Below are 19,397 nucleotides of genomic sequence, written 5' to 3' on the forward strand. Positions count from 1 at the left end.
ATAATTATTAAAAGAAGGTGTTATTTCAGTTTGAAATTAGAATTTAGCTAGCTTTAAAAATGAATGAGATCCCAAAATTAGAAATCGCAAATATTATTTTTTACATAGATACAAAGACAAATCAGTGTCTCTCTTGGTTGGTGTCTTTCTTCTACTGGCTTTTACTATCATATACAGTGTTGTAAGTGGGGAAAAATGAAGCCCTCTTTCCAATGTTTTTTACATGATTTCAAACGTTTTTTGTCTCTATAAAAAAAATTAAGTCAAATAACTGCATAAAAAATTAACTGATATATCAAATTTATTTGATATATCTTATTGATATATATTATTTATTTTAATGTCTTTCTGAAATGTCGATGCTTTTTGCCTTAAAATGCCTTACCGTTTTTTTTATAATTTTATGTTTACCTTGTTTGTGTGTATGTCTCTTGTTCATGATACCTCCCAAAATATGTTCTATTTTCTTAAATTGTATTGTATTTCCTACACAAGCAGTTTGTATAAATGTGTGTTTTTGTTTATAAATTGTGTTCAATTAAAAAAAAAAAAAAATGTTCCGTTTTAGTTTCGGAGGCATCCTGTGACGTCATCGGTCTACGATCCGGGGTTGCTGGGCAACAAAACCGGGTTAGAATCATACATGCAAATGGAGGAAACAAGAATGTAAACCAAGAAATAATAATAATAATTAATTAAATTAAACGAATGTAACTGCTTTGTGTTTAGAGATTATATTAAAAAAAAGACGCAGAACGGAGACATAAAATAATGATCAAATATAGAAAATGTGAAAAATATGAAAAAAGGAAATGATTGTGGATTTTAACAACACAATTCACATCACGTGGAAGAGTATAAATACTTTGGTGTTCAGTTGGACAACAAACGTTGCTTTCAAAAATGGACAGAGCAGACTGTGCTGTATTTAGGTCAGTTGAGGTCCTTCAGTCGTGGCAGCAATCATTTGAGGTCTCTTTCTGACCATTAGCTATTCTTAAAAAATGTCCACATCAACATAAAAACAAGGTTCCGTTGTCATGGCGACTCATCATTACAGATGTTAAAAAGTGCCGCAGAAATCATCCATGGAGGGCAGTATCTAAACCAGCATAGAAAAACATGTATTTCCAAAATCAAACTAAAAATTGATAAGTTGAATGAATCCGCACGTTTTAAAATCAATTAATCCGTACAGCGGAGAACCTTTAAAAACTAATAATCAGATACCAAAGTGATGTTTCCAGTAAAACTCCAATTGACGTCAAAATAAGCTGCTATTCTGACCCAATTTAATGATTCAGGAAGACGGAAAGGAGCAACGATTTAAACCACAAGTAAAATTAATCATGATGGCAGGTGACAAAGTTTATTTCACACATACAATATAAATACTCAATCGCTGTGATGCCAGACAAGAAACAAGACCTGGTCATATAGATGCACAGATGCCGACAAAGATGAAACTGACAGTCTTGTTAACCAACACTTATATCAGAAAAAGAGGATGTTGTAAAGTCCAGGAATCAGCAATGCCCATTTTTAGGAGTGAAAAGTAGCATTTCTCCCAAAGTTAGCTGGTGTTTTGTCTTTCTTCCCCAACCATGATCAAAATCGTCCAATCTCGTTTTCTTCTATTATTTCCCTGCCGGGTGGTGTTTACCTGTTTACTTTCTTACTATTTTAAATCAAAAGTACTATTGAAGAAGTACTCTAATTAAAAATCTAACCGATTATTCACTCGATGTTGTGTAGCAACACGTCTACAACAAAAAGTACAACTGAAAATGATTACAGTTCTACAAACTTTGGTACATAACCCTCAAAGATATTTATAAATATAATGAACTATACAATGAACTCTTCTGCTGATAGGTGTATAAAAGCAGGTCCGGGAGAGCCCGACTCAACCCTGCAGCTGGAAAGCACCCAGTGATGTTTGGCTGATCACCCACAGCAATAACTTCTCCCAGAGTGATTTAGGCATCACAGTTTATCGGCGGCGTGTTGCTCTGCGCGACCCGTGAGTCTGTGCTGGTGTTTTCCTCGACTGCGAAACGGCCACATTAAACAGCAGTCATCTTGCTGGCCTCTCTGACCCCGCTGAGGTAGGCTCCCGTTACCGTCTGAGGGAAGTGTCGGTTGGTGGCCTGGTAACACATGTCGATAAAGGGATTAAAAACAGGGTCAAAGACATTATGCAGAAGGGAAAATTAAAAAATTAAAAATTAATAATAAACATAAGATGGTATATGCTGCAAAATGCTGGTCATAGTGGCTAACTGAGAGTCACAGCTGCCCTGAAAGGTTCTGTTTATCCACATTAGACTGCAATAGTCGCATTTACAAACGGAAAGTCTTGGTGCATTCACTTTTGTGGGATATATACAGTGAGTAAGAGCTGAATTGTTAAAGAAAAAAAACAATCTAGTAATGGAAATCATCCTCCAGGTATAGCCACAGCACCTCTGTCTAAAAATGGATTCACTTCTGTGTTTTAAATCTGCTCCCCATAAAGTGACAACAGGATATATTTCACTAATAAATCTAAGTTGAGGACTCACCAGTGAAATGAGGTAACAAACGGGTGGAAAAGGGAAACAAATGAACCTCAAAACCTTTTACACGTAACGCATGATTCTGGACATGAAGGATTTAAAAGAAAAAAGAAGAAGCTATAACAAAACAGACCATACCGTCCCCACTCATTATCACAACACTGTCAGTAGCTCTTGTCAACGCAGCAGGCACATATGTGGTCAGAGGTGGTAGTTTCACATAGAGTAGCTTTAAAAGCTTTAGTTATATTTTGGGAATTAGGATATTAGTGTAGAAATCAAACAGGAAGGTTACTATAAGGGCAATTAGAGGGAGAAGGGGTATGAATAAATAAGTGTTGCTTTCTCATACCCCTTTTCAGACAATTTGCATGAATCAATGTCATATCTGAAGGTATGAATACTTACAAGTTTATTCAATTGGAAATTTTCAAAAGCAGCTTTACCTCGCCAGCGAAAAACACTTTTCCCTGCAAGTCTTCAGCCAAGATGTCGTAGGCCTCTCCGCTGCCTCCCGTCTTCACGAAGCTGTAGGACATCTGGGACCATGAGTCTTCGCTCCAATGTGTGATGAAGTAATTAGTCGGATCAGGGATGTCCTGTTCAATGTAAAGACCAAATAAATGACAGCCTCATATTTGCAGAATATCAGGGACGTCACACAGTCGTGCAACATGAAAGCTGGCCGGCAGCTTCTGGTGTTCAAGAGCGCATCATCAAGGTGATGCTGTTATTGTGTTACCATGACGGTCCACAGTTTTCTACAAGACAGAAATGTCGAGGTCAGCTAAATAAGGGAACGCTGCCCTGACAACTAATCTGGATATTTGTTTATTTGTAAGGATCCCCATTAGCTATGCCCTTAAACACAGCTAGTCTTACTGGGGTCTACATTAAAGACAAAACATTAAAAAAATACAGTTAAAAACAAGACATAAAGAAAGAAAACGAAATAACATGACAAACCTACATTAAACTTTACCGTACATGTAAATCATTATCTTAAAGCAAAAAAAAAAAAAAAAAAAAAAATCATACATGAAACATTCCAATATACAGTAAAACATGGTAAAGAATTCCACAATTTCATTGATCTATATTCTGCTGTATGCTTCAGAAAAATAGTGTTTGGATAGTTTGATCATCACAGCCTGTGACTGTTTACATTTTCTTAGTTTGTGCAGGAAATCAGTGTAGAAGCTGATCTAAAGCCTAGAAGCAGAACCGCAGCATCCGTCCATGGCCTGTCTGTTTGTTCAGCCTGTAAATCATCTCATTTTATAACCGCCCCCCAGGTTTTAAGCACTGCTTTTCTTTGATTAATCACCCATGTTTCACCTGGGAAGGCAGAGATGATCCAGATTGTACACAGTCGATATGATCAAGGTTAGAGATGAGGGATGTTTGTTGCGTTTTCATTATCAGAAAGAATCGACTTTACTTACCAGATCAAACATAGTACATTTATTTTGTTTCAAGCACCATTTTTTTCCCCCACTGCCTAGTACATCATCCAAGCTTTTTATTTATTTATTATTTTTCTTCAGACAATATTGCCTCAATATGGGAGATGTGGGAGGGGTTGGATAATTGTCATCACAACACTTAACACTTGGGATATAAACTGAAATGTATCTATTGTTTAATTCAAAGCGACCAGAAGAACTATAAGCAGAAGAAAGAGATGCATATGTAATCCTCTACCCTCGGTTTATAGACTTGATACTAGGAGATACCAGAGAGAAGTCCAACATCCACTCAGATTCGTTTTTTGATCAAAGCGGAGGAAAAGCAGAAGTCAAAACGATCTATTCTCTGCTCCTCTGAAGCTGCACTGGACACACAGATATAACAGATATAACCTGGAAGAAGGAGCTGCCCTGAGAAAGGAAGATCTTATTCTTAGTAGCTAAGACCTGTCAAGGCAGAAACTGGTTTGGATGTGTTATCAGCCGCTGAAGCTGGATGCATTTGTCCTTGTTGTAAAGGAGTCCTCCCAGGAGTATAACTAAGGTTACTAATGCTGAGAAAAACAAGCTACTCATTCATCTGCACTTTTACACTCCAGCAGTCCCTCGGCTGTGAGTCAGATAACCAAGACACAGCGTGGCTAAGGCTAGAAACACTATACCTGTAAGAAAGAGAAAACCTGTACTTCTCATGGTCATATTTACTAAAGGTTAATACTGTATATACTGTACTAAAGGTTCAGGTTATACCAATGATTTTCATTATATTACCCAAAAAGAAAATGAGTAGAATAGTTATACCAGAGAAGGTTTTGGGGACCAGAAATACACTCGGGTTCCTTAGTTCCTGGACAAATTCTCCCATTTTCATCCCACTATAAGAGTTACTAAGTTGTGAGACTCATTCATCAAAAGGTGAGACAACTACCTGCTCTTTGAAAAGTTCCCGCAGAACCTTCACGCACTCTTCCACCACGTCCTTATCTTCCATGTCCCTGACAGCAGGAACAGCATCGCCAGAAATAACAGACATCAGGACGGACTGTTTCCCCTTGAAAAAAAACAAACAAGATTACATTCAGCCTTTTCTGACCAGCTGCTTTTAAAAATGTGTCATTAAAAAAAAAAAGATGCATGAGAACATGAACAAGATAAAATTATAAAATGACTAACAAACCTTTGGATCCAAGTCATAGAAGACACTGAACATGCCTCTCTTGTCAGGAGCCGGAGGGATGTGACCAAAGTAGTCAGCACTTTGGATCTTTTTGTCCCAGAACCGGTACGGGAATCGAAGGGCAATCTGGAGGAAGTTTGACAAAGTTTTATCAATTGCAACAACAAAGTTTCCCAATATATTAGTGCTGGGTGAAATGATTTAAAAAAAAAAAAAGATTAATCGGGCGATTATTTTATCAATTAGTCGACTAATCTAACGAGTAATTGGAAGATTATTCTAAAGATTATTTTTCTGTTGTTCGAGTAATAAAAACCATGATGTATCAAATAAACATAAAAAAAATCTTTAATAATATAGTTTAGTGAACACAGTTTTGCAAAATAAAAATATTGAATAAAATTATACAAAATAAAATGGTCAACCTGTTTATTCTTAGTCCAACTGTGCCGTGCAGTGTTTTATTATCCAAATGTGTTAAAAATAACATATTTGGATAAATCAGGGCACAGTTTCACACTAAATTACATAAAAAAGCGTAATCACGAAAGGAACTTTTCCATGGTGGATGGAACTAAAAAAAAAGTTGTTTTCGGTAGGAATCATTTTCCAGTGGCACTTTAGCTTCTGCTAAAAAAAAACGAATACAAACGTTTTTTTATGCCGGTAAATGGAGTTATGACCAGAAAACATGAAATGTAGGAGCTGATACATACCATAATTTGATCATGTGACGTTCATTTTCGCAGTTATTTAGTTTATTATATTTTGCAATTATTATTGTCCCGTCCATGAGATGAGGGGCCGTGGCTTCAGATGCTCCAACACGCCTACGTCATTGACGCATCGCTACTAGCCTACAATATATATATTTTCCCGAACACGGGAGGCCACTAATGTCACTTTCCATTAAAAAAAAAGAAAAGATTTCCTGAATAAAAGGAGACATGTTATCATGTCATAACAGACCCGTGAATCACCTTTTCTATGATGCCGGTTCCCAAACTGTGGATCGCTTTGAGTTTCCTCTCAGGTAATGGAGGGTTGAAATTAATGATGTTCTTCTGAAGCAACGACAACGGGACCGTAACTAGGACCTGAAATAAGAGAGGATGGTAGAGTAACTGAAACACGTCACCCGTCAACAACAATACATAGATTCAATATTTAAGTTACAGTATGTAGGTTTTGATCCACTCTATTCAGCAAGACCACCTCTGACCACATGGGGGCGCATACAGCTGGTGTGCTGAAGGGTCTGGGCTAACGAGTATGATGTGCGGATCAATACTGAAATATCGATACTTCCGATACCAGATCTGTAGGCTCCAAAATCAATTCTCAAACTAAAATATCGATACTTCAGTCATTTGTAGTGATGCTTATCGTTAACAGGAATATGGTGGAAAGTAACTCAACTATTCAGATTTTGTCTAAATGATACGCTGCTGGTGGGAACTACTTTTTTTCCATTTTAATTTTTATAGTAGTTCTTATTTTTGTTTATTATTCTCTTATTTATTTTAATGGTTCCATTATTTTACTTAGGATCTTTTTTTAGTGATGGAAACACCTTTTTCAAATAGTCTGGTTTTTCTGTTATAACAGCTCGGCTGTATCGTGAATGAGGCCACTACCTCAGTATACTTCTGACTTTAAAATAAATAGCTAAATAAGTGACTCTGATGTGTTGTATTTCTAAACTATCTAAAATACACCAATTTTTTTTAGATTTACCAGGCACATTAGGTGTATTTGTACAATGTATCGGTATCGCTGATACCAGCCTGAATTTTACTCAATATCGGATCAGCTGAAACTTTAGTGTAGAAGAGCACATCCACGGTGGGGGGTTGTTTGTTTTTTTGTTTTTTTTTTTAAAGAAGATGCGTCAGCCGTGCGGGGCCAGCCGCGCTAACGTTGCTACAGGATGGAGTGAAACTACAAGCTTCCATCACTATAAACTAAAACCCCAGAGAGCCACGTATGAAGGCTGCATGATTAAAATGTTGAGTGCTTGTCGAACAGGAGTTAAACTTGTCCAGCTGAGCCCTGGTGTATAAGCCGGTGCTGTATCACGAGACACACTTCATGAGAACAAACATTTCTCATGATTTGTTGTTGAGAATAATTAAAACAATATTTAAGCAATTAAGCCAATGAAACTCCTTGGTGGTTATTTTCTCGCGGTGGGATATTGGATACTAAGAACTCTGATTAAAACCATCAATATTGTAGCGCCCAAATCTGATCTACCTTTTGTTTTTTTATCCTTTGCGTGAGTCAGAGACGTCGTCACAGACCGGGAGTAAGACATTTGTAATTTATGTAACTTTGCTTATAAACAAACATCAGATCTGTACTAAATGTCTTTGAACGTTTTGATGAGTCGAATTCTCCCAATTTGAAATGGAACAGGAGAAAATAGTTTCTGAATCACCACAAGACTAAAGGACCGTTCCACCGCTGGTTCCACCCTTAGACCAGGACCAGTTGAAAAACCACAATTAACTCTGGGACAGGTTACATTTTTTATTATTTGATTTGTGAAAATTTTAAATATTTAAATTTCTCTGCGTTTTCATTGGTCCCCTTATTTAAGAGTTTTTATTAAAAATAACCAATTAACTTTCAAATTTGTTTTGTCTGTAACTTTATATTTCAACTTTATATCTTCAAGGTAGTACATCTGTTGGTTAGTGATGTCTGAAGTAATCATATTAACATTTTGTTAAGAAAAAAGCTTTAGTTACATTATTATTAGTCTGTATGGTGTATTTACTGACTAAAGTAAAATATGCAAGACCTTAATCAAAGATGGAACATTTGATGCTAAATGTATATAATATTGTGTTAGTTTTAAAATCATCCATTAGGTTTTATTGAAAATGGGGGAAAAAAAACCCATATTAAATCCTAATCGCAATACTGGGGGGGGCAAACTTTCATTTTAACACAGAGACTGACTCACCTTTGAAACCAGCCCCTAGTGGTAATACAAGCAACTGCACTTTTTAAAAGGAGCTTGAGGCAGGATTGAGGCAGGATTTATGAAAAAAATTCGTATACGTAGTAATAATGTCAGATGAAGCGTTCCAAATCAAAACGAATGAGCCCTCTAGTCTAGTGTATCTCTCCGTTGCCTTGAACAGGCTGTGTGCTGCAAAATGTGCTGCAATTCCGGGCCGGAATTTCCCGCGCTGGGCTGCGGATGTGACGTCACATGACGCTGCATGCACGTTCTCCCCGTTCTCCCGTGCCGGCTTCGCTGTTGGCTGCAGTACCCCCGACGGCCGTCGTGGTGAAGGGTGGCGCTACAGAGTCTCATTTCTTAAAAAGGAGCCTCATGCTCCTTTAACATCCCACATTTAAATGGACTCTGACAACTGGATGTTGAAATTAAATTAGCTCTCGTCTTATGCTTCTTCCCCCATGTGGTCAGAAGTAATATTATGTCATAAAGTGCCTTTCAAACGTTACCCTTGATTGTAGAAATCATTCAGCATCACAGAGATGAGAAACAACTGGTTTTTACCTTCTGGGCTGTCCAATGGGACCCATTAGAGGACTTAACCTTTACAATGTCACCTGAGTAGTCAATGGCTTGCACCTGGTTCAAGAAGAAGAAAAAAAAAAAAACTATAACAATAAGATCCGGATTAAGATTTAGTGTTGCGATAGAAAAGCCGGATAAAAACGGTGACAAACCGGACAGTTGGTGCGGATGTCGAGGCCCTCGGCCAGCTTGTGGAGTAAAACGGAGTAGCCCGTCGTGAGCAGAGTATGATCCCCTGAGAACTGAGCGAAAAACTCGTTGTGGTCCCACGATCGTGCCGATACCTACAAACACACAAACATTTCCAAAACATGAAGAAACTCACAAAAACAAAATGTGAGCCATGTTTTTTTTCTTAAATGACAGTATTTTCTGGGCCATTAATGAAATGTCTTTAACATAATTGAGTCAAACTATCACAGGGATAATATTTGAAGAGGGGCTTTGGTCACTTGACTCCATCCTCTTTTCTGTGAGGGGTGCATCTGTTGAGATGAATAATCCAGCTGTGTGCTGCTAACTGTAGAGGTTCAACGATCGCAGAACAATGTGAAGCTGGGTTGAAACAAAGATGGGTAATCTGTATGATTTGATATCAATCTGTATCTGTGACGCAACTGAGGCCTTAAAAAATCTGCACATGACACAGTCAGACATGGCTACAAGCACAAACGTCAGCCTGGCTTTCCTTTCAGACGACACACAAACATATGGATTATACCAGCACGTTTCTCAGACCTCATCCAACGTGCTCCCGCAGGCGTACTCCAGATTACTGAGATGAAACTGCAGCACTTTCTCTTCCAGATCAGTGAACTGTATCCCGGACTCCTGGAGGAAATTCTTCTTTACTTCCTGGACCTTTTCTGTGGGATAAAACAAAGAATACATCACACACACAGCAGGGCACCGCAAAGCCATGTGAGGTACACATTTTACAATATGTAGGCAAAATATGTGATTTCATATAGTTATACAAAATATGGGCAAAATAAAACTATATAAAAAATATTTGTAATTGCTGGAAAAAGTCTAATGCTAATAAGTCCTGCTTTGGAGGACAGTACCAGGCCACACTTTGATTAAACGGAAAGAAAAGTAGATCCTAGATGTAGCCGGTTGATAACAGGCAAACAAATGCAGAGAAGTAAAAATTGAGCAACTATAATGAAATAAACAACCACATCTTTGAATTAGGTTCATTAAAAGGAAGAACATATCATGACCAAGGATTGACCCCTGAGGCCACGAGCATGTTTATGCAACACATCATACTCATCAGTGAATAGGAAAATGTTGTCAAAAAAAAAGGTATTTAAACCCAAATACATCTTAGGAAAAAAAAAAAAAAAAAAAAAAAAAAAAAAATGGATAGTGAATCTTAACAGAGCCATCTTTGGATCATTTCTGTAAAAACCTCACTGTTGTTTATCAAATATCTATACAACTTAAAGAAGATGAGAAAGAAATCCTTTCATGCTAATGTGTAACGACTGTTATTTTTCAGTTTTTGTATTACAGATGAAAGCGGTCCAGCACCTCCCAGCGGCGTATCCTGGTTCTGGGACTTGTCCTTCCTCCAGTCCGACACCACATCCAGGATGGCATTGAAGTGGAAGTCCATGCGCTTGTCGATGGCCGGGTCAGTGACCTGCCCGCCCTCCTGAAACAGGTCGCAGCGCTCTCCCAGCTTGTGCATCTTGATGCCCATCTGCAGCAGAGACAAGACCACTGTAGAGGTGACAACTCTGTTTACCAGAACACTTACAGAATTGCATTAAAAGTAAGAGTTCATGGACAAAACAACCGTAGGTCTGGTCGTTGTACGGAGTTTAAAACAATCAGGTGAGAGAAGAATATGTGTTTTCAGGAAAATGGCAAATAACATCAGCACTTGGAACAATCAACAAGACTCAAAAATGTTATTGCTCGTAAGTGGTAGTGTGGATGAAGTTCCCACAGACAAACCGGGCTCATTTTAAATTTGTACATCTACAGAAAGTGTAAAAAAAAAAGACTGTACAGGGTGTGCCTTACTGCTGCACCTCGTTAAAAGTTTGTACAAGCCGATTACCAAATGTTGCGCAAATCTCTGTCAGTAGATGCAAAAGTTCATGACCTCAGCTTCCACAGAATTGCATCAGGATTAAAAACTACCACGACTCTTCCAGTCAAACACATTTTTTATTTTGGTCTGGGGTCTGTAAGTCTTCTTGGCTTGTAGAAATCACGCTCAGCATAAAACAACCCACATTTATTTCACATGCACTGAGAATCCAGCCAGCAACAAAGTCTCCCACTAGGAGTTTCCTACCAACATCAAGGAGAGATTTAGAGGACAATTTACAGTAAAAGCAATTACATACTTGTGGGGGAAAAAAATGTTGGTGGAATAAAGTGCTTTACAGGGACATTAAAACATCATCACAAAGCAGATAATAATAATAATAATAATAATAATAATAATAATAATAATAATAATAATAATTATTATTATTATTATTTAAAATTCAAACAAAAATAGATAAAACCAGGAGTTAAAGTATGATCCAGTTTTGAAACTGAAGGTTAAAGTACCAGTGCAGGTGTGGATCTTTACTCAGGTGCAGCTGAGAACAGGTGAGTCTTCAAACTGGACTTTAATAATCTGTTTCAGCTGATCTGAGGCTTTGTGGGAGTTTGTTCCAGACATGTGGAGCATAGAAGCTGAATGCAGCATCTCCATGTCTGGTTCTGACTCTGGGAACTGATAAAAATAGATCCAGATGACCTGAGGGGTCTGGAAGGTTCATACTGGGTCTGGAGGTCCCTGATGTGTTCTGGTCCTGGACCATTCAGAGCTTTAAAGACCAGGATCAGAACTATAAAGTCTGTCCTCTGATGGACAGGCAGCCAGAGTAAAGACCTCAGAGCTGGACTGATGTGGTCCACTTTGTTGGTCCTACTGAGGACTGTAGCTCAGAGTTCTGAATGAGCTGCAGTTGTCTAACTGACTTTTAAGGTGGACTGTAAAGATGCTGTTACAATAATCAAGCTGCTAAAGATGGATCCTGGACTAGTGTCTCCAGGTCCTGCTGAGACATCAGATCTTTATATTACCAAGAGCGTGTACAGGGCCTCGGTCTCCTGGTGACTATATATATCTGCGTGTCATCTGCATAGCTGTGGTAGTTTATTTTGTTGTTCTTTATAAACTGTGCCAGTGGGAGCATGTAGATGTTAAACAGTAGAGGTCCCAGGATGGAACCTTGGGGAACTCCACATGTGATTCTTGTCTGCTCAGATGTAAAGTTACCTATTGACACAAAGTAATTCCTGTTCTCTAAGTACATTTTGAACCAGTTTAGTACAGGTCCAGAAAGACCCGCCCAGTTCTCCAGTGGTTTGAATAAAATAATGTGATCAACTGGATCAAATGCAGCACTGAAATCCAGTAAAACTAAAACTGACATGTTTCCACCGTCTGTATTCAGATATGTGTCAAACACACTCAGTGCTGTGGTGCCATCTAAAACCTGACTGGAAGGCATTGTAGCAGTTGTTTTGGGATAAAAGGTCATTTAGCTGTTGAAAAACTGCTTTTTCAATGATCCTACTTAAAAACTGAAAGTTTTTAGATTGACTTGTAATTGTCCATTTGTGTCAAGATTGCCTTTTCCAGCAGAGGCTTAATTTCAGCCGTTTTCAGTGGCTCTAGAAACACACCTGACACGAGAGGGGGCAAATGAAGACCAGGAAGACTGAGGTGAAGCTGAATCTGACCACACACACAGACATACAGTAACCCTCTTTAGTCCCTGAATGTCTTTAACTTGTCAGCTGACAAGTCACCCAATACATTGGGAATGTCAATCTTTGGCATTTGACTGAGATGTTTGGTTAAACAAACATCCAGTCCATGGAGATCTATCGTCTTCCTGCTGCCTTTGCTCATAATTTTGCACAACGTGGTCAGATTCTTCCAGGTCTTCATTGGTCCACTCCTCAGCCACAACAAAATCCACCAACTGTTGTTTTTTTCTCCAAACAACAATATAATAATTTATTTCGCTGTAAAATGTTCCCCAACTCTCTCCTTGATTTTATAAAAGCCCTGTGATGATTTGAGTTCTCGTGTCGCCTGTCTTGGCCAGACCAACATTAAGTGCCATTTTGCTGCAAGCACATCAGTCGAAACTCAAATTAAAAGTATCAAAAGGTGTAAACTCCTTCCCATCTAAGTTTTAACTCTGATTTTCCTCTAACTGTTACCTGTTCACACATCAGGGCGATAGGGTTGTTTACGCAGCCGTTGACAATCTGAGCACCGTGACCCACAATGACGCCCAGAGATGCATCGTCCCACACCCGACCGCCGATCCTCGCCCTCGCCTCAAGCACCACCACCTGCAGAACGGGAGGAAGAGGTTCACCATGACAACGGGCCAAAAACGAGTTGAAGAAATAGGTTCAAATGGCTGAATTTAAGGTGAATGTTGTTACTGAAGAGCCAAAGTTTTGCAGCTGCCGTGCAGCAGCCAGTCCGGCGGCCCCGGCACCGATGACGATGACGTTCTTCTGCATGGAATGATACAGAAATGTGAGCATGGACCTAATAAAACCTGACATGCTGGTGTGTCGAGTTGATGAAGAGGAAAAGAAACGCACCAAGCGGTATCTTTCAGGGAGCAGGGGCCGTTTCACTGTCAGGACCCCGGTGTTGATGAGGCCCTTCCTGGTCACGAACTGGAGGACCCGGTCCAACTCCTGCACGCAGCGCACGCGCACCAGCCCTCGAACAATAATGTGCTGAGCACATTTCTGTTGAGTCAGCACCTCCTTGGAGGAGAAAAAAAATATTGTCATCATAATTTTTTTTTGTATTTTAGAGTTGATTGTAAAATGTAAATGTACTTTATTTATATAGCCCTTTACAGCCACCTCTAGGTGAGCCAAAGTGCTTTACAGAATAAAACATACAGAAATACAACATACAATCATAAGACAGAGCAAAAAATAAATAGAATAAAAGAAAAAGAGTAAAAAGTGTCACCACACCACTACTGGGTATGAAAAGCCATTCTAAATAAATAGGTTTTAAGCCTTGATTTAAAAAAGGCTCAGGTCAGGGAGGGTGCGTAAGTTGCAGGGGAGCTTGTTCCAGAGCCGGGGGGGCAATTGAAAAAGCTTGGTCACCCCAGCGCTTGAACTTTGACCTGGGCACTTCCAACAACAGTTGGTTTGAGGATCAGAGCGCCCTGCCATGCTCACGCACCGTTAAAAGCTCAGATAAATAGGGTGGGCCAAGGCCGTTGAGGGCTTTAAAAACAAACATTAAAATTTGGACAAGAAGCCAATGGAGTGAATAGAGGACCGGAGTGATGTGCTCACATCTTTTAGTGTTAGTTAAAAGACGGGCAGCTGGTTTCGGCACTAGTTGAAGGCTAATACAGGACTTGGAGACGCCAACATATCGTGCATTACAATAGTCTAATCTCGAGCTGATTAGAGCGTGAACGGCTTTCTCCAGGTCGTGACGATTTAAAAAAGATTTCACTTTGGCTAGGAGGCGTAACTGATAAAAATAGACTAACAGCAACACGTTATACTCATCAAATAGTTGGTTTACCTTACAGTTCTTGTGCCACAAGGCCAGGATAAGGTTCCGCAGAGCCAGGTACATGGTGGGGTCGCGGGAGAATTCTGGGAACTCGTAAAGCTCATCCAGCTCCATCATGTCCGGCCGCACACACAGAGCCTTCCCACACTCGTTGGGCTGGTAGAAGGGCTGGAAGTACGGACACAGGCCTGGAACTGGGGGGTACAGTCCTGATTAGCACCCCACGGTAGTACCGTAGAACCTCCCCGGCTGCTGAATCGCTTCTCAAACTCACCCGTCTGCGGCACAGCTCTGCAGTGATCCGCCCTCAGCTCCGACAGACAGGCGTTGCCCGAGACCCCCGACGGACTCATTCCCACACAGTCGGGGTAGTACGCAGCAAGAAACGGGCCGGCCGGACTCTCCTTCAGCAGCGGCGGCAGAATCAGCATCGAGTGCCACCAGGTGTCGGTTACCTCGGCAACCCTCTGTGGGGATGAAATAACCGTTGCCAGATCTTGATAAAGAAACCAGTCTCATCCACAACAACAAGGAACTAATCAATTATTCAACATTTTTTCAGAAGCAGTAACTGCAAAAGTCCTTCTGGTAAGTAAATGCTTAGCATTTACAGTCCTACTTTTAAGTATCAGCTAGAAAATTAAAGTTGTTATGTACTTATGTATCTGAGGTAGACCGATTAGGTAGGATCTTACATCTTACACATCCATCCATTATCTATACCCGCTTTATCCTTTGCAGGGTCACGGGGGTCTGCTGGAGCCTATCCCAGCTCATTTCAGGTGAGAGGCAGGGGTTCACCCTGGACAGGTCACCAGTCCATCACAGGACTCACACCTATGGGCAATTTAGAATCACCAATTAACCTAATATGCATGTTTTTGGACTGTGGGAGGAAGCCGGAGTACCCGGAGGGAACCCACGTGAGCACGGGGAGAACATGCAAACTCCACACAGAAAGACCCCTGCCGGGCCTGGGAGTCGAACCGGGGACCTTCTTTCTGTGAGGCAACATTGCTAACCACTAAGCCACGTGCTGCCCTAAGGATCTCACACATCTATGATAATTATTGATTTATCAAAATCCACTCTGGGGCCATGATTGTAAGATAAGATTAGATTGTCCTTCATTTCTCTCTCAATGGGGAAATTCACTTTGTGCAGCAGCAGTACACTTAACACACACATGCAGGGAAAGGGTAAAAAAAGTAAAAAAATACATAATTACAAAATTACGTGTTGATAGAAGAGCCATGAAGAATAATATTAGTAATATTAATAGTGCTGTCAGCTTACCAAGTCTTCTGGCTGGGAGCAGTGGTCGGGCCCCTCAGTCTGTGGGCAAACAAACAAGCTGGATGAAAAACATAGTCGATCATCTGGATTATTGATTGATGCTTTAGTTCACCCCTCTACCTTGATGTTGTTGAACTTCATGCCACAGCGGTACATTGCAGCCAGGGAGGCGGTGAGTTGGATCTCCTTGGTCAGCTGACGCCACTTCCTGCAATCAGGTTTTGTGCACTGAACCTGAAAGAAACATAAAATGAACATTTACGCCCCACAGAGAACTCATCCTAACTCAGTCCCTCAGACTGGATGAAGGAAAGCTGCTCCACACACCCAGAATGGAAGCTGCTGATCTGCCATGAAGGCTTTAAGACTGGGCTCGCTTTTCCCGTTAGTGGTCCACACCTTCTTCCACGAGGCGAAGGTCTCGTAGCCATCCTTGTGACTGCCATGTGGAGAAGGTGGATTACATTATTGTATTCACTTCTCAGACCCTAGAAAACACAATGGTTTCCTCTGCTGCTCTTGACACAGCAGAACCATAAATACCACCTTAAACGTGTTTCCGTCAGTGAAGCATTATTGTTTTACCTTCTGTAGTAGTTATCAAAACACTCGTTGCAGAAATGCTCTCCACAGGACAGATGATACCAGCGAGATGTGTATCCGTTTTTTGCACACCTTAAAGAAGAGAAGAGCTGCTGTTATTGACAATCACAAATAAATACGGGAAGGTCTGATTCCTGTTACACTACCTGTCCGATGCACTTGCAAAACAAACAGGGTAGACGGCCGAGCATCCAGCCTTCTCACACTTCCTGTACTTCTTCTCAGACAGGTCATCTTCTTCCTCTGTATCGGTAGCTTTTCTTTTACTCTGTAATCCAGACGTGTGTTATCAAAGACAAGATATAGTGTTTGCTCAATGAAAGCTTGATGTCATGGATAGATTAAACAGGTCAACTAGAAGTGAGGGGTTCATGGTCCTATTTTAGACTTCTTTCAAGTCTATAATCCCAAAAAGAAAATCCCATAAAGACATACAAATTAACCCAAATGAGCTGCAGAGGAAATGTACAGTAAATGAATAAAGGTGAAATTAACAAACTGACACACAAATCCCCAAACGTCACACCAAAAGACCCAAGAGGGACACAAAAATGACCAAATTTAAAGCTGAAACTCAAAAGCAAGAACACAAGCTTGTGAACGAGAAAGAAAAACCATGAAGACTTCAAAGAAACTATCAACCAACATGAGACAGCAAATATGCCACAAAACTGTCCTTTAAAAATACTACACAGGATCGATAAACAGCCACTGACAGATGAAAAACAACTACAAAGTGACAAAAAAAAAAAAAGGTGGAGGCACACGTCCACAATCCTTAATTTAGTAGGTCAGCAATATTTATAGGTGAATTCACAATTTCAGAATCTGCCAACTGATCCAAAGAGCTATTTGTGGTGTAATCATTGCTCATTCATATTACATTGTAGAATGTTTACTTCAATATTTATAAAAGCATTGTGCTTATTTGGGTGCCACTAGATGAAACTTGTGAAGTAGAGCAAAATAGGGCTGCATGATATGTTGAAATGTCATGATATCAACATGATATCGTGATAAACTGTACTCTTGTAGTGGCCACTCACGAGCAGGACACTGTTTAGTTTCAGTAGGTTAGAATTCACAAGAATCTAGCCGTTATTAATGATGACGATGTGTTTTCTGTTAGTGTTCTGTTACCGTTGGTAACGGTCAGTTAGTAACGAGAGACTGGAATAAACAACGCAAGTTTTATCTTCGTCCACAAAAAGCGTTTCTCTGCTCTTTTGTTCCCAAACTCCTACACTCGGTTACTTTCCAAACAAACTCTAAATGCCAATATATATATATATATATATATATCTCAGATTGAGTCTTCCTCTCAAAGATCCTGAGATTGTAATTTACATGATAAGTGTTGTTCTTGTTGTTTCAGGACGTATGACTTTACATATAAAACAATGTTGATTGAATAGAAGTGACATGTTTCACTTTTTGGGTATAGGTAACTTACTACCAGGGGAATATTGCAGCAAGTAATAAAATAATCCCGATTCTAACCTAGGATACCATGGTTCAGAAGGAAGTCATGATCGGTCCTAGGTATATATTGTGATTATTTTGCAAATTGTAAGTATATTATAAATGTAATAGTAAATATATTCTAAATTACTGTAGGCTATGAGTGTATATATAGTATGGTAGTATAGGAATAGGTATATTATGCTCAAAAGTGGATACAGATCTGGTGATAAAATATTGTTACTTAAGATGTGGATGGTTTTTGGTTGGTTACTTAATCTTTTATTTTTGTTTCAATTTATTATTTCAGGAATTCTAGTGAATGTTTTTCACCCTTTTTGAGTTGTATTATTGTTCTTTTGTATGTCTATGTGTGGACCCCAGGAAGAATAGTCTTCCCATTGTGAAGATTAATGGGGATCCTTTTTATATAAACAGATAAACAGATATAGCACATGTTCCCTGGAGCAAACCTCACCTGTCCAGGTGGGGGGTTGCTGCTGCGCTTTTGCCTCCCAGAGGACCGCAGGGTCTGGTTGTCCCCCGGTGAGTCCCCAGAACTCCTCTTCTTGGCTCTGCGAGCCCCAGAAGCGTTCCCGGGATAGTCTGGGAGCAACAACAGACTGTTAGGAGGCACTACAATCACACCTGATCAAAACAGGCCTTTCATAGCCGATAAAGGTCTTATCTCAGATACAAATGATACATATATAGATTGCTGAACTCTTCTGTGCCAACGTGTGAGCAAAAACGAGCTGAACGCGTTAGTAAACAGCCCAGATGGAGCTGGACACGTTATCCAGCTCTTTAAACCAGGCTGTCACTTTAGCATGTAGCATGTGGCGGAGCGAGCTTTCTAACCTGCGTCCGACAGCATCGCCGCCGGCAGAGCTTCGTTTTAGACGCGACTTTTTTTTTCACGACTGTCCGTCTGCGATAAAAGTCGAGGAAAAACAATGGAAATGGTCTCCCTTTTATTGTTGTGAGAAAAATCAATGCGGCGCTGCTTCGGAATACCACTTCCTGTTTTCAACCGGAAGTGGGTGTCGCTCTCCGTGCGTGTCACGCAGTAACCATGGCAACAGCACGTCGGGCTCCCTTGGTTTTTATCGACGGTGACAACACATTTTTTTTTTTGTTTTGTGATAATTTTTTTATTAAGAATCTCATAATAACCAACTGTAGCCACCCATGTGCAATAAACCTGCCTCTTTATAAGTGCAATAACCAGTAAATACCTCAAATACCTCAAGTATTTTTGAAAATATTTGTACATTTTTTGTAAATATTATCCTTTTTTTTTTTGGTGTTTACTATTTTTTTTTCTCTCTTGTACATACTCTTTTTCTACTTTTTATATTGCTCTTTTTATTATTTAACTATTTATTGGTTATTTCTATTTAAAAAAATTTGTATAAAGCGTGTGTGTGTTTTGGCTGCTGCACGACTGAATTTCTCCTCTGGGAGATAAATAAAGTCTTCTATTCTATTCTATTCTATTCTATTCTATTCTATTCTATTCTATTCTATTCCATTCTATTCTATTCTATTCATGGAAACAAGATGATCACAGTGCTGTCATAAATGGCATATAGAATGAAAGCAGAAGTTAACCAAATTTAACCGAAATTAAATGTTATACTACATTTACCATGTTCTTATAAAAGTCAAGAAAATT

The 19,397-nt window shown here is 39.6% G+C and overlaps 1 protein-coding gene across 1 annotated transcript; it reads right to left on the bottom strand.

The window, feature by feature from the left end:
- Positions 1-1,308: 1,308 nt before the first annotated feature.
- Positions 1,309-18,752, bottom strand: LOC133460648 (lysine-specific histone demethylase 2). Its single transcript, XM_061741335.1, has 21 exons — positions 18,581-18,752; positions 18,198-18,325; positions 16,405-16,526; positions 16,241-16,330; positions 15,983-16,094; positions 15,776-15,889; positions 15,656-15,694; positions 14,634-14,826; positions 14,369-14,553; positions 13,408-13,578; positions 13,243-13,317; positions 13,012-13,146; positions 10,300-10,471; positions 9,499-9,626; positions 8,913-9,044; positions 8,740-8,814; positions 6,185-6,301; positions 5,205-5,330; positions 4,956-5,078; positions 3,005-3,157; positions 1,309-2,150 (listed from the first exon to the last, which is right to left on the bottom strand). Exons 1-21 carry the CDS (start codon positions 18,594-18,596, stop codon positions 2,067-2,069), a joined length of 2,490 nt encoding a protein of 829 aa, XP_061597319.1. The 5' UTR covers positions 18,597-18,752; the 3' UTR covers positions 1,309-2,066.
- Between the last annotated feature and the right edge of the window lie 645 nt (positions 18,753-19,397).

Source organism: Cololabis saira, chromosome 15 (genome assembly GCF_033807715.1).
Source record: "Cololabis saira isolate AMF1-May2022 chromosome 15, fColSai1.1, whole genome shotgun sequence".
Taxonomy (NCBI): Eukaryota; Metazoa; Chordata; class Actinopteri; order Beloniformes; family Belonidae; genus Cololabis; species Cololabis saira.